Source organism: Triticum aestivum, chromosome 7D (genome assembly GCF_018294505.1).
Source record: "Triticum aestivum cultivar Chinese Spring chromosome 7D, IWGSC CS RefSeq v2.1, whole genome shotgun sequence".
In the NCBI taxonomy this organism is placed as follows: domain Eukaryota; kingdom Viridiplantae; phylum Streptophyta; class Magnoliopsida; order Poales; family Poaceae; genus Triticum; species Triticum aestivum.
The window spans coordinates 387,557,394-387,572,433 of NC_057814.1; the positions used below are offsets into that span (position 1 = coordinate 387,557,394).

Below are 15,040 nucleotides of genomic sequence, written 5' to 3' on the forward strand. Positions count from 1 at the left end.
AAAAATTCTTCAAACAAAAATGTGCATGGATTTAAAAAAATGTTCAAAACTTTGCAAATATTTTGTTGATTCAAAAAATGTTCATGAGTTTCAGAAGTTTTTTCAAAAAATATAAAAAATTGCTAGCTAAGAAATGGTTCCCAATTTCATAAAAATATGTCCATAAATCTGAAAATATTGACGATTTAAAAAATTGTTTATGAATTTAAATAAAGTTCATGAGTTGGAAAAATATGTTCACAAAATGGAAAAGGAGAAATAAATGAAAAAAAGACAAAAAGACAAAAATTAGAAGGAAAGAAAACTAATATGGAAAAGAGAAAAGGAAAATGGATATAAAAAAGCAGAAAAAACTAAAAGGAAAAAAGGAAATAAAATAAACCCGGTCTTCGAGGTTTCAGATACTTCCCCAAACCGGAAAGGAGCAACTTGGGCCGGCCCTAAATGTGTGTGTAGCCGGAGCGAGGGTGGGTGGTACGCCCTAGGTCGCTAACCAGCGACCGCTGAAAAGGACTTCGCCATGATGCATAAGTGTTGTCGATAAAATCACCGACCATCATTGAGGGGGTTTAGACATGCCAACAACCTCATGGATGATTCCCTTGGTATCCTACCAAAATGCTGCTTCTTATGCGAACCAACCTGTAGTTGGATGGTTAGAGGGACAATGATGTCCCCAACCCACCAGGATTCAAGTCCTGGTACTCGCATTATTCCTGGATTTATTTCAGAATTTCCGGCGATGCGCTTTCAGTGGGACGAGACGTTCCTGTCGAAGACGAGGCGCCTACGGTGACTTCGTAAATTTCAAGATGACATGCCGGCTCAGTCTCTCGGAGGTGCTCATAGGGATAGGATGTGTGTGTGCGTTCACAGGGGTGACTACATGCGCATATGTATGAGCGCTTGCGTGTGTACTGATGTTCAAGAAAAAATGCTGCTTCTTATTTTTTTCATTTCAAGTGGATCTACTTGATTTTTTTTAGAGAGTGTGTCCAAATGCGGCTGTGAGAAACAAAATATTGGACCTCGCAACCATATGGTGTAGCCCATTTTATCTCAACCCGAATGGCAAGAGACAAACCAGGCCTATAGACAGATAAATGGTCCAGATAGCAACCTACCCAGCCCATCATCACAAGGCTAAAACCCTTCTCCTGAAATTATCTCATTCTTCTACTCGACTCTGTCTCACCTTATCCGCAACCCGCAAAACCTCGCTCCCCCCTCACGCACGCTCGCTTCAATGGCTGCCCTGCCGACCGCCGCCGCCGCCGGGCGCGTAGCGGGCAGCGCCTTCACGTTCCCCGCCAAGCCGTCCTTATCCTCCTTCTCAGCCGCGTCTCTCCCCCGCGCCGCAGCCGCGGCGGCGGTCTATTCAGCGATCGCCCTCGCACCGGCGGGGAGCCTCCAGCGTCGGCGGAGGCCGACGGCGGCCGGCGCAGCGCCCGGGAGCGAGCAGAGGGAGACGATACTGCTCCCCGGGTGTGACTACAACCACTGGCTGATCGTCATGGAGTTCCCCAAGGACCCCGCGCCCACACGCGAGCAGATGATCGACACCTACCTCAACACCCTCGCCACCGTCCTCGGCAGGTAAAACCGTGATTTCCCTTTCTCCCTGCTGATGACTCCTTGTCTGTATGTCTGTTGAGAGAAATTTGGCCTACTTTCTTTTTTTGTGTAGAGAAAATGCTACCAATTTCCTAGTAGTGGTAACTCAGAAAATTATCGAGAAAATGTTAGCAATTCCATTAGGTCGGCTTGTAGTCCTCTCATGCTTCTGAAATTGCTATGCAGGAGATAGATATGCAACGCAATAATCGGTAGGTACTTCTTATTTGACAAGATTCGAATTGTATACACATCAAATGATCAAATGGCTATTTATTACTTCCTCTGCTAAAGATACATCCGTTTGAGCGTCAACTAATTCCGGATGAGGGAGTAGATACTTGGAACCTTGTTCCATCATCACTGCACATATGAGAAGAGCAGCAGTGCCTGCATCTGATGTGACGTGAGCATGAGTGTAGTTTAGCAGGGTGTAATGTAGGCTTCAGTTTTCCTTCTTTAGTTTCATATGGTGCACACATACTCAAAAGGGTGTATTCATAAAAGTCTAAACTGAGTAACTTGTTACAATTGCAGCATGGAGGAAGCCAAGAAGAACATGTATGCCTTCAGCACAACCACTTACACTGGGTTCCAGTGCACTGTCGATGAAGAAACATCAGAGAAGTTCAAGGGTAATTCTCGATTTGCGCACTGTTTTGGTGCACCATTTTTGGTATTTCCTTGTTTAAACTGTTCTTACGTTGCCTGTAGGTTTGCCTGGTGTCCTGTGGGTGCTCCCCGATTCCTACATCGATGTGAAAAACAAAGACTATGGAGGTTGGCATGACACAATATCTGTAGCTGCATGTTTATGTGCTTCTCGTGTCTTAATCACTAACATATTCACTGTTTTTTCTCCCTTCAGGTGATAAATACATAAATGGTGAGATTATTCCATGCACATACCCAACCTATCAACCAAAGGAGCGGAGGACCTCAAAGTATGAAAGCAGACGGTATGAAAGGCGAAGAGATGGCCCTCCTGCCAGCAGGAAATCGAAACAACAGGCCACTCAGCCTGAGTCAGCGTCTTCATGAGGTAGAATTGCATGCTAATCCACTCTTATCAACAGTTTTGTGTTTAAATTGACCCAAATCCTTATCTTGCCAGTTTTGCAGGCGTTTACTCGCATACTGAGACAACAGAGAGTGCTCAATTCTATCATCTGGCTCCGCCACCATGTATTGGGAGAGCTTCTAGGCACACAATTTCATCCAAAGCCCAAAATATGATGTAGCGCTTGAGCGAGCGACCTGCGCAGCTGGATTTGGGGTTTTGGACCACGAGGATATCTTGAGTGGACTTGGCATCTAAATCTAAATGTAACAATAGACTGAAATCCTGGTCCATCAAAAATGTTATTCTTCAAGTATCTCGTGATATTTTCTGTAATGTTTAGTGGTATCCTTGATCGTGAGAGTTCATTCACTTTGAGCTTGATTGAACTGAAGTTAGCTTTTAGTCATGATAACGATAGTCAGATTGTGCTTGGAATTTAGGATGTTGAGTGGAGTGTGATTGAAAGTCCTTGTTATGTGGAATGCGATGAATGTGTGCACTTGTCATTGTAGCTTGTTATTGTTCCAAGAAATCTGTATTTTTTGTCATTATTAATTTCAGGCTTGTGCCATCTGATCAGATGGTCTAATCATAAATAAATAAAAAGGACACCAAGGACATCTCCAATAGTTTGTATGTTACTTGCATATCATCACACAACTACTCTAATAGAGTAAATTTAAGTTATCCAGATAGAAGTTGAGGAAATAAATATGCTTGCTCTCTCTTCCATGGTTGTGGCTATTGTACATATAACCTCACTCTCTTTTGTTCTTTCTCAGATCATCATAAATCTTATGTGGCAAATTTCATCAACTATTTCACAGCTTTGAATAAAGCACCATTCCAAACTCTGCCTTGTAGTAACCCTTCAAAGCAGTTGTCTGTGTGACGATTCAAGCATGTTCATGGCATGAACCCTCCCTATGTACACCACATACCACTTTACCAGCCATGACAGTTGACAGAGAAGTAACGATTCAAGCAGCAAGCGAAGAAACACAACGTAGGCATGCATGATCTTGTACCCAAAAGGCAGAACTAGTTCGTCCTAACTACTATGGTGCCATCCTACCACCACATCCAAAAGAGGGTGTAATCCCGCAAGTTCATCATCGGCATAAGGGGTTAGTATATACCGCCTCATCAAAATATGCATGCTAGCAACACTTTCAAGCCCTAGCTACCACAAAATGCACGTCGCCATCGTCATCGATCATCATGCCGATGTCTCACCACCACGAGAACACATCACTAGTAATAGTGCTTGCCCAGTCAGGTCCTAAGCCAGACGCCCAAGGAAGGGTGGATGCCAACCGACTTTCCCTTTTTCGTGGTTGTGATTGTCTTACATAGTATAACCTCACTCATTTTTTGTTCTTTGTCACATCATGATAAATCTTATGTTGCAAATTTCATCAATAATTTCACAGCTTCGAATTTAAGCAACATTCTAGACTCTGCCTTGTAGTCTCCATTTGAATTGCTATGCACATAGCTCCTTTAATTAGTCGTGGACCGCGTCACGGAGACTCACCCCATGCACGAAGGGCGGCAACAACCAAATTTTGTTTGGCGGACGTTGCTCGTTGTTTAGAGTGGGAGGCTTCTTTTACTGATGGCTATGGGTACACCCTTTCGGGCTTTGGGTGCAAAACTGAGTGATGTCGATATCATGTAATTCTTTGGTCCTTCCTGGCTTCCTCACTCGTTTGTCATGTTTGTGCTCCTTCTCCTACCATATTTCGCTTGTCTGCTGGTTCCATTTTGCTTTCACATGTCACTTGTGTGGAGGTAGCCAATGATCTGACCCATTATGCATTGTCTGGGTTGTCCGTCCGGACATACGAGGACGCTTTCGGGGGCCTTGGTTGGAGATGCTCTAACTTCACACCTTCATTTTGATGAAGTTCTTCCTCTCCTCCGCATGCACTAAATCGTAGCCTGTAACACCCTTGTGTTTTGAGCTACAGTAACCTCTGTGATTAAGCTAAATCATTTTGCTAAATAGTGATTGATCACCTTTGATTCCATATCTCATTTCAAATTCCACTTTGAATTCAAATTAAAATTATAAGTGAAATAAAGAAATTCACAAACATGAAAACTAAAATGTCATAATGTTGCAAGTAACCCATAGTTAATTATTGTGAAGAAACCAACATTTTGTAAAGTGTTTAAATGCCCTAAAACAATTAAAACAGAGGGCAAAACAATAGTTTAAATGCTTTTTAAATTATAAAAATCCTAAAACTAATTTAAATAAGTGCCAAACTTTTTGTGGTAGTGGCCTAAAATATAACACTAATTTCGGTGCAAGCTTTATATTTTATGAAACTAAAATGCTTTAATTTTAAAAATAAAACATAAAAAAAATGAAAAAGAAAGAAAAAGGAAACCCCCTGTTTCCTTGGGCCTTAGCCACATGGGCAGACCCACCAGGCCGGCCCACTTACCCCGCCTCCTCCTTCTTGTGTTCATCAGAGGGGGCGTGGCCACCGTCGATGACCGGCACGGTCTCGGCCGTCGCCATGGCGGCCATCCGCCGAGCCCCCCGGGGCTACAAGACCCAGGACTCCCCCCTCTCCTCGCTGGAAACCCTAGCGCCCCGGATCCCCTCTTCCCCCTCTTTTTCTTCCTCCCCTGCGCCCACACGAGGCACCCTCGCCGCCATGGCTTGCCGCAACCGCGTCCGCTGACTCCTGTTTGGGTGATGACTGGCCCACCTGTCAGCCTCTGTGGTGCACTGCTGTGTGCCCTCTTGTGGGTGCACATGGCAATTATCCATTTATTTTTTAATTAAAAATAATTTTAGAAAATGTTTTAAACTTTGAAAAATCATAGAAATTAATCCATAAGTCGGATGAAAGTAGTTTATACAAAAATTGCTCAGAAAAATGTACCGAATACGCAATCTGTTCATCTGTCACATGACTCTAACATGATGAACATGAATCCTTCCCCTCCGATTCATCTGTCCAGAAATTGCCAAACGCCGGGGATGTTTTCCCTCTTCGTCTGTATCGTGTAGCACTGCGTTAGGTCACCCCTAGCAGTGCATATTGCCATGCCATGCATCGTGATGCATCTGTTTGCCTTATATTTATTATTTCTTCCACCTCTTCTCTCCGGTAGACACCGAGGCTGACGCTGCTGCCGAGTACGACTACACCCCTTGATGTTCAGCCACTCTCAGCAGAGCTTCCAGGCAAGCAAAACCCCCTTGATGATTTCTATATCGCCCATTCCTTCTCTCTCATGCTTGCATTAGATTTTGCTACTGTATTAAAATGCTCCTATTCTGATGCATAGCCTGATTTTCTAACCTACTATTGTTACCTTACCTGTTTAACCTATATGCTTAGTATAGGTTGATTAGTGATCCACCAGTGACCCATCACCTTGTCCCTATTGCCCCTGATTTATGACCGATGACTCAATCAACGTGATCGACGTGACCCGACACATCCTCACTTCCCCTTAGTTGTACGACTCTGCAAAGTTACTATCGAGTGCCGAGGGTGATACCTCGTATAGCACTTCTAATGAGATCTCTGTAGTGTAGCTAATCGGTCGTGGTCTACGAAGGGTGATTCCTCCTTCACCACTCCCGATAATGACTATGTCGTGCAACTCATCAAGAGTGAACCCTCGAGGGTGATTCCTCCAAGTTCACCTTGACGGTTACATCAAGTGGAATCCATCAAGGGTGATTCCTCGAATTCCCCCTTGGTGTTATGGACACACGGTTACTTTGACTTTACCCCAGAACCATGATGAAATCGGGTCAGCCCCGAGGGGTACCCTCGAATGATGTGAAGTCTGGTTGACCTGGAGGGTACCTGCGAGATAACTAGGCGGCACGACCGGGCATTCTTAGCCCTTGTCGTAAGTTCGTGAGACGGGGCGACGGGACCACAGGTCATAGATCAAGGATCGTCTCCGCGCGCTCCCAAGACACTAACGGTTTGGATATGTGATCCGAGTAGGCCTCTGGCCTTTTCGCATTGACCACCACACATGAATAAATATGGGCACTCTGCATCGTACGATTCTTTCGAAAGCTCACTGACGTCAGCGGTTTAGCGGCACGTGCCTGGGTGGTCCGCGTAAGCACCTACTTTGTATAAAGAGGTAGGCAGGACAGATTCGGGCCGTCCTCGAAACATGCAGGATTGCAAAGGATCATTGGTCCATGACCCCTTCACATTTAGGATGTAGACCAACGTGTTGGCCTCTCTATTGAGCCTAGGTAGGACTACGACATGTCGATCAGACGAGGCCGTACATGACCCAGGAAAGTGTGTTCGGCCGGAGTTAATCAAGCCAGTTGGGTAAGTTTGTGCACCCCTGCAAGAAAGTTAATCTATTCTAATAGCTGTGTCCACGGTAATGGCCGCTCGGCACTGGTGCGCGTCGGTCCTAAACAAACGGTTTTTAACCCCTTTCCGCGATGGCATTTGGAACCGTCTCCAAGTGAGTGTGGGCGATAGGGGGTCCTTCCCACACGACCCAGAAATCGTTGGGGATATGCCCTTCTAGCACACACGTTCGGCAAAATGAGGTCGTGTGCGACCGGCGAGCGCTCAAATATGGAAATACGTATAGTAGAGCTAAAAAATACAATTATACGGCAAAATTGTTTCCGGTCGCAAGTACATTCCACACGGTCAGTCCCCGCTAAACGTTTCCGTTCATATGCACATCCCACACAGTCGCTCCAAGGAAAACATTCCCGTTCACAGGTACATCACACACAATTTTCCCGTTAAATCATTTGCGTTATTGAATGTATCACACACGGTCCGTAGAAGAAACTGTGTGGCAAAGGCTGGCCTAACGCAAACAATTTTCAAGAGAAAGTCGTGTGTGATTGTTCATTGATCCAACATGGTTTATTCCTAGAAACTGTGTGCGTTGTCTGAGGTCATCGCCCACGGTATTATTTCAACAACCGTTTGCAATAGCAAAACCCAATTAGCAGGCAAATTCGCCATTAGCAGGATAATTATCCGATTATTCATAATCCATTTATTCATCTAATTGACATTTCATATTAAGCACACAATATATTTCATTTCCATATTAAGGAAACAGAATTTCTTAATTGAAATACATCAGAGTACAACATGATATAGCTATAGCACTCAGCTACCCCATTACACAACTGCACCAGCAGCAAGTTCCACATGCAACATGTAGAACCTTTCGAAATTAGCATCATAGACGGTATATAGACATATGCATCTCATCTGGAAAACTGCTGAAGCGGAAGGCGAATATTGAGCCTTCATTCATGTTGAAGGTCTTTGCAACTTTAGGCCAGTGCCTGTGGATGATTGACCGTCCATCCTTCGTCCTCTTCAGGAACACTTCAATATTGAACCGTGGGTGTTGTATGAAAACTTTCCTCGCCTCCTGACCATAGAGGTGGTTTGAGAGGTAATCATCAGTGAACTGCTTTGGAAAGGCCTGAAAACAAGGATGTGCATAAATATCTTCTCTATATTGGAAATGGGGCAAAGGAATAAAAAAGGCAAGGTATAATAGTTAGTACCATCTTGTAGTGAACTGATGTCTTCTTCATTGTGCAGACAAAGATCTTGTTGTTTTTTGTCGCTAATTTCTTTATCCTAACAATCTTTCTGAGTTTCTTGATTTGATTGATATTCATGGACAACTCATTTCCCCATATGCAAAAAGGGTCGAACAGTGGGTCAAAACCTCTGACAGCAGGACCTACATGTGCAAGACCAAATTGTTAAAAACCAAAATATTAGAATGGTTCCTGCAATTGCACAATAATGTGCTATTAGACAACGGACCATGCACGTGCTAACCTCGATTGTAAACCTCAGTGCTTCCCATTGTTTCCCTGCAACACATATAAGGTAGTTAGTCATCAGGTTAAGTAAGGGTTCGCATGCTATCAGTAAAATATGTTGATGAAAAATAAGCACATTGCAGACACATCAGATTAATTCAAGCCACACGGAAAACCCATTTACCCAAACCAAGCATGATTAAGAACTAGGAAATATAGCACTTGTATATGTTTCTCATGTATTAAGTGCAGCCAAATTCGATTTATTCCTCACATGCACAACAATACAAAATTCTACCCACGACAATTGGACATTGCATTGCAGAATTGAACCAAGCAGTTAACTAAACACCACAACAAATGAACCAAACATTAACTGAGCACCACATTGCACAATATAACATACTCCTAATAGAAGATCAGATAGTTAACCAAACAGTTAACTACAGCCAATTGTAGCAATTGTATTTGTTTCTCATGTATTTACTACAGCCAAATTCAATTTATTCCTCATATGGTATACAATAACAGAATGCACCCACAATTTTGTAAAGATAAATTCAATTTATTTCTCACATGGAAGGCAATACAAAGTTGCAGCCTAAAGAATTGAACATCACATTTGCAGAATTGAACCAAACAGTTAACTGAAGACGACAACTAATTAACAAAACAGTTAATAAGTGAGCACCACACTGCACGACATATAGAACATATACACTAGAGCAACAGATTGCATGGTAAAATTTGATAGCACAATTCACTAGAAATTGTGAAGGAAAGGCAGGAGGAGCACACGCAACGGGTAAATCGAGCATGCTTAACCGGCTTAGCTAGCAAATGGCAAGGTGCTCCTTCAAGATCTGGGGGTCGGCACGAATGGCAGCCACCGCGACCTCATCCGCGCGTGCGGCCGCGATTTGCTTCTCCGCTGCCAAATGCTCCTTGAGGTCCTAGCTATACTGCATGCACCATGGCTTAGGCTGGCGCTTATTTGGTGGAGGGGTCGGTGATTTGGGTGGAAGGTGTCGCGCTCGCGCCGGCGGTCGGGGCATGTGGGATGTGGAAGGAGGAGGAGGATGGGGGTTGGGTGTGGATTACCTGCCTGGATAGAGGAGGCCGAGCAACGTGAAGGAGGGTCGCCGACGAGGAGGCAGCGCTGCAAGCAAGGAGTGAAGGTTTCAACTTGGAAAGGAAGGCGGAAAGAGGGGAATGTGGCTTTTGGTAGGGGGAGGGGGCGGGGAGTTAGATATTTCCGCGAAATCCAAAAATTTGGAATCGCTTCAGCGAAAAAACTGGCGCGCAAAGTGTCATCGGACACAGTCCCTTATTCAGAACTGTGTACGATATGTGGACATCACAAATGATTCCGATAGCTTAACCCATGTGTGATGAGTTTGAACGTCAGAATTTTTGGTTCGAATTTCCATGGTTACAGTGGTCATCCACGTCATTGCATAATTTGGGTACACAAAGGAGACTATAGCACACCCACACTTCTTAATCGAGCAAGTTCAGCAATTAAACAGAGCTAGCTGACCTAAACATTACTCTAACAAATTAAAGACTGGCTCTCTTAATTAAACAAAACGAAGAGTACTACTACGACTGGTGCTCGTCGATCTCCGCCGCCGCCTCCATGTCTAGCTCGCGTCCGACGGTCTCTTGGGGAAGGGGCTCCATGGCATCCATCACACCATACTCGGCAAGCATCTCGCCATCCGCATCCGCCATCTCTTTGGAAAAGGTCACCACGAGCTTTGCGTGGGCGGACGCGATCTGGGCTTGGACGGGCTCCATCGTCGCAAGGTATGCGGCGGAGGAACGGACGGCTACTCGAACGCTCTCGGCGATTGCCAGCTCTTCGGCCGTGGGTTTCCGATCGTTGTCGGAGAAGCTTCATTCGATTTGTGCGGTGGCCGCCAGGAGCTGGGCGTGGGCGGCCTCGACATGGTCGTGGGCGGCCTCCATCAAGGCTAAGGCCGCCACTGCAGAACGGACAGCTGCTGTGCCGCTCTCGCCAGTTGCTATCCCCGAGGCAGATGTTGCTGCCGCCACCTAAGAAGCAACAACAGCCGTTTGGGCTGCCTTTGCCGCCCGGTCACAGATTGCGGCCGCGCTCATGCACCTTGTTAGCACGCGCATGGCGGCTACGGCCGCGCTCTCGCCGGAGTGGGCCATCGAAGTTTCCCTCACGACGTGGGTCCACGTGCCCATCTTTGACCGACGACGATTGAACAGTGAAATGATATTTGGGGAGCGAGCTAGTGTGCTTGAGACGCCGGCTGTGGACTATAGCCGACGCACCTTCTCGCGTAAGCCATAGGCGTACTATAAACCGATGGCGCTCCATGATATTTTGTGCTGCATCTCACACTGTTGCTGATAATAAACTATGTGCGATCTACTTGATTTTTCATCTAGATTTGAATTACATAATGGGGTCACATCGGCAATGGACGGTGTTTGAATTGCTAGACCTTTTATCTGGAGTGAACATGAAACTATATGTGTGTCGTAAAAGAATTGGAATTATTTAGGGTTCGTTTGAACATTTAATACATTAAATTGGATTTCTAGCCATTTCAGGTGAACAATTCAAATTTGAACTACATGCACATGCTCCAGTGCATATAAGTTTGTCGAAAAAATCAATTCTGTGTCCTTGGGTGCATGCTTAGGTCCCACGCAAGAAATGGGAATTAATTTCAAACACCAGGGCACCGTTGATTGCCGGCAAAACATTGAGATGCCTGGTTTTTAAATTCTAGTAAATCAAAAACTCGTCTGAAATTCATGAAACTTGGCATGCTATCATGGAGCGGCATAAACATGCCGTGGTAAATTTTTTGTCCGATTTGGGGCAGGTTTGAGTATATGCTTCTCACAAACCGGAGCTTCTCACAACAAGCATGATGGTTTTCGGTAGGGAACGTCCCACCTTTGGGGACGAAACGATATCCATTGCCTCTTATTGCTTTCAATTTTTTTCTCGTGTCAACATAGAACAACAGGAGTGTTGTGTGAATTTTTGTGATTTTTCGGGGTTCGTTTGGACATTTTATGCATTAACTGAGTTTTCAATGCATTTATGTGCATAATTCAAATTTGTACTACATGCACATGCTCCAGTGCATATAAATTGGTCAAAGAAAAAATCAAATATGTGTCCTTGGGTGCATGCTTAGGTCCCATGCAAGAAATGGAAATGAATTTCAAACACCAGGGCACCGTTGATTGCCCGCAAAACATTGAGATGCCTGGTTTTTAAATTCTAGTAAATCAGAAACTCGTCTGAAATTCATGAAACTTGGCATGCTATCATGGAGTGGCATCAACATGCCGTGGTACAAATTTTATCCCATTTGGGCAGGTTTGTGTATATGCTTCTCACAAACCGGAGCTTCTCACAACAAGCATGATGGTTTTCGGTAGGGAACGTCCCACCTTTTGGACGAAACGATATCCATTGCCTCTTATTGATTTCAAAATTTTTTCTCGTGTCAACATAGAACAATAGGAGTGTTGTGCGAATTTTTGTGATTTTTCGGGGTTTGTTTGGACATTTTTATGCATTAACTGAGTTTTCAATGCATTTATGTGCATAATTCAAATTTGAACTACATGCACATTCTCCAGTGCATATAAATTGGTTGAAAAATCAAATCTGTGTCCTTGGGTGCATGCTTAGGTCCCATGCACGAAATGGGAATGAATTTCAAACACCAGGGCACCGTTGATTGCCGGCAAAACATTGAGATGCCTGGTTTTTAAATTCTAGTAAATCCAAAACTCGTCTGAAATTCATGAAACTTGGCATGCTATCATGGAGCGGCATCAACATGCCGTGGTACAAATTTTGTCCCATTTGGGGCAGGTTTGGGTATATGCTTCTCACAAACCGGAGCTTCTCACAACAAGCATGATGGTTTTCGGTAGGGAACGTCCCACCTTTCGGGACGAAACGATATCCATTGCCTCTTATTGCTTTCAATTTTTTTCTCGTGTCAACATAGAACAACAGGAGTGTTGTGCGAATTTTTGTGATTTTTCGGGGTTCGTTTGGACATTTTTATGCATTAACTGAGTTTTCAATGCATTTATGTGCATAATTCAAATTTGAACTACATGCACATGCTCCAGTGCATATAAATTGGTTGAAAAATCAAATATGTGTCCTTGGGTGCATGCTTAGGTCCCATGCAAGAAATGGGAATGAATTTCAAACACCAGGGCACCGTTGATTGCCGGCAAAACATTGAGATGCCTGGTTTTTAAATTCTAGTAAATCCAAAACTCGTCTGAAATTCATGAAACTTGGCATGCTATCATGGAGCGGCATCAACATGCCGTGGTACAAATTTTGTCCCATTTGGGGCAGGTTTGGGTATATGCTTCTCACAAACCGGAGCTTCTCACAACAAGCATGATGGTTTTCGGTAGGGAACGTCCCACCTTTGGGGATGAAACGATATCCATTGCCTCTTATTGCTTTCAATTTTTTTCTCGTGTCAACATAGAACAACAGGAGTGTTGTGTGAATTTTTGTGATTTTTCGGGGTTCGTTTGGACATTTTTATGCATTAACTGAGTTTTCAATGCATTTATGTGCATAATTCAAATTTGAACTACATGCACATGCTCCAGTGCATATAAATTGGTCGAAAAATCAAATATGTGTCCTTGGGTGCATGCTTAGGTCCCATGGAAGAAATGGGAATGAATTTCAAACACCAGGGCACCGTTGATTGCTGGCAAAACATTGAGATGCCTGGTTTTTAAATTCTAGTAAATCAAAAACTCGTCTGAAATTCATGAAACTTGGCATGTTATCATGGAGCGGCATCAACATGCCGTAGTACAAATTTTGTCACATTTGGGGTAGGTTTGGGTATATGCTTCTCACAAACCGGAGCTTCTCACAACAAGCATGATGGTTTTCGGTAGGGAACGTCCCACCTTTGGTGACGAAACGATATCCATTGCCTCTTATTGCTTTCAATTTTTTTCTCGTGTCAACATAGAAAAACAGGAGTGTTGTGTGAATTTTTGGGGTTCGTTTGGACATTTTTATGCATTAACTGAGTTTTCAATGCATTTATGTGCATAATTCAATTTTGAACTACATGCACATGCTCCATTGCATATAAATTGGTCGAAAAATCAAATTTGTGTCATTTGGTGCATGCTTAGGTCCCATGCAAGAAATGGGAATGAATTTCAAACACCAGGGCACCGTTGATTGCCGGCAAAACATTGAGATGCCTGGTTTTTAAATTCTAATAAATCCAAAACTCGTCTGAAATTCATGAAACTTGGCATGCTATCATGGAGCGGCATCAACATGCCGTGGTACAAATTTTGTCCCATTTGGGGCAGGTTTGGGTATATGCTTCTCACATACCGGAGCTTCTCACAACAAGCATGATGGTTTTCGGTAGGGAACCTCCCACCTTTGGGGAAGAAACGATATCCATTGCCTCTTATTGCTTTCAATTTTTTTTCTCGTGTCAACATAGAACAACAGGAGTGTTGTGTGATTTTTTTTTGATATTTCGGGGTTCGTTTGGACATTTTATGCATTAATTGAGTTTTCCATGCATTTATGTGCATAATTCAAATTTGAACTACATGCACATGCTCAAGTGCATATAAATTGGTTGAAAAATCAAATATGTGTCCTTGGGTGCATGCTTAGGTCCCATGCAAGAAATGGGAATGAATTTCAAACACCAGGGCACCGTTGATTGCCAGCAAATCATTGAGATGCCTGGTTTTTAAATTCTAGTAAATCCAAAATTCTGTTAACCATTCACGTGACGACACGTGTCTTGGTTTTAATGGTTGTAGGAGGTGCCGTGCGGACAGCTGCTTGACCTTGACTGAACGGGAGGCGTGCGAGAGCCGAGCAGGATTTCTGCAGCTCTTGATCGCAAATGTTTTAGATAGAACACCTGTATGCAAAGTGAGAGCAGCGCAGGATTTGTGCATCCCTTCAACGCAAAGGGTTGTTTTGGATGACCCGTGTGCAACCACGTACAAACAATTTGGTAAGATTTGTCAATCCTTGTAACATAGATTTCATTCATAGATTAAGCATAGATTTCATTCATAGATTAAGCATAGATTTCATTCGTAGATTAAGCAGTCATTCTTAATTTATACAAACAGTTCAACTCGACAGCTGAACCGACCAAACTTTTCCCTAATTGTTGCCAACCACGTACTGAAATAGCTAGTTCAACTATATATACTAGCTAATTTTAAGTACGTTGTACAATCCACATCTATAGTCAGATGAATTGAACAAAATAGCCCCTAAATACTACTACTACCGCGGAGGGGCTTTGTACTACCTTCGGCTGCCTCTCCTCTGCCGAGCACGCTCAGTAAGAGGCAAAGGACGAGGAGCCTATTGACGAGTTGGGCAACCGCAATGCGGTGCCTGCCGCTAATGCAGCTTCAGCGACCTCGAACGCCCTCTGTCGCTCCAGATGACCCCTCTCGAAGCGGTGGTTCTCCTCATAGATCTCCTGATT

The 15,040-nt window shown here is 43.9% G+C and overlaps 1 protein-coding gene across 2 annotated transcripts; it reads left to right on the forward strand.

Annotated features, from left to right (window-relative positions):
- Positions 1-1,136: 1,136 nt before the first annotated feature.
- Positions 1,137-3,188, forward strand: LOC123167472 (DAG protein, chloroplastic). Of its 2 annotated transcripts, none has more exons than XM_044585312.1 (5): positions 1,137-1,596; positions 2,152-2,249; positions 2,329-2,394; positions 2,483-2,656; positions 2,729-3,188. In XM_044585312.1, exons 1-4 carry the CDS (start codon positions 1,247-1,249, stop codon positions 2,653-2,655), a joined length of 687 nt encoding a protein of 228 aa, XP_044441247.1. In that variant the 5' UTR covers positions 1,137-1,246; the 3' UTR covers position 2,656; positions 2,729-3,188. The 2 variants fall into 2 exon arrangements, with proteins under 2 accessions (XP_044441247.1, XP_044441248.1); XM_044585313.1 differs by having other exon boundaries at positions 1,149-1,596; positions 2,737-3,188.
- Positions 3,189-15,040: the final 11,852 nt, after the last annotated feature.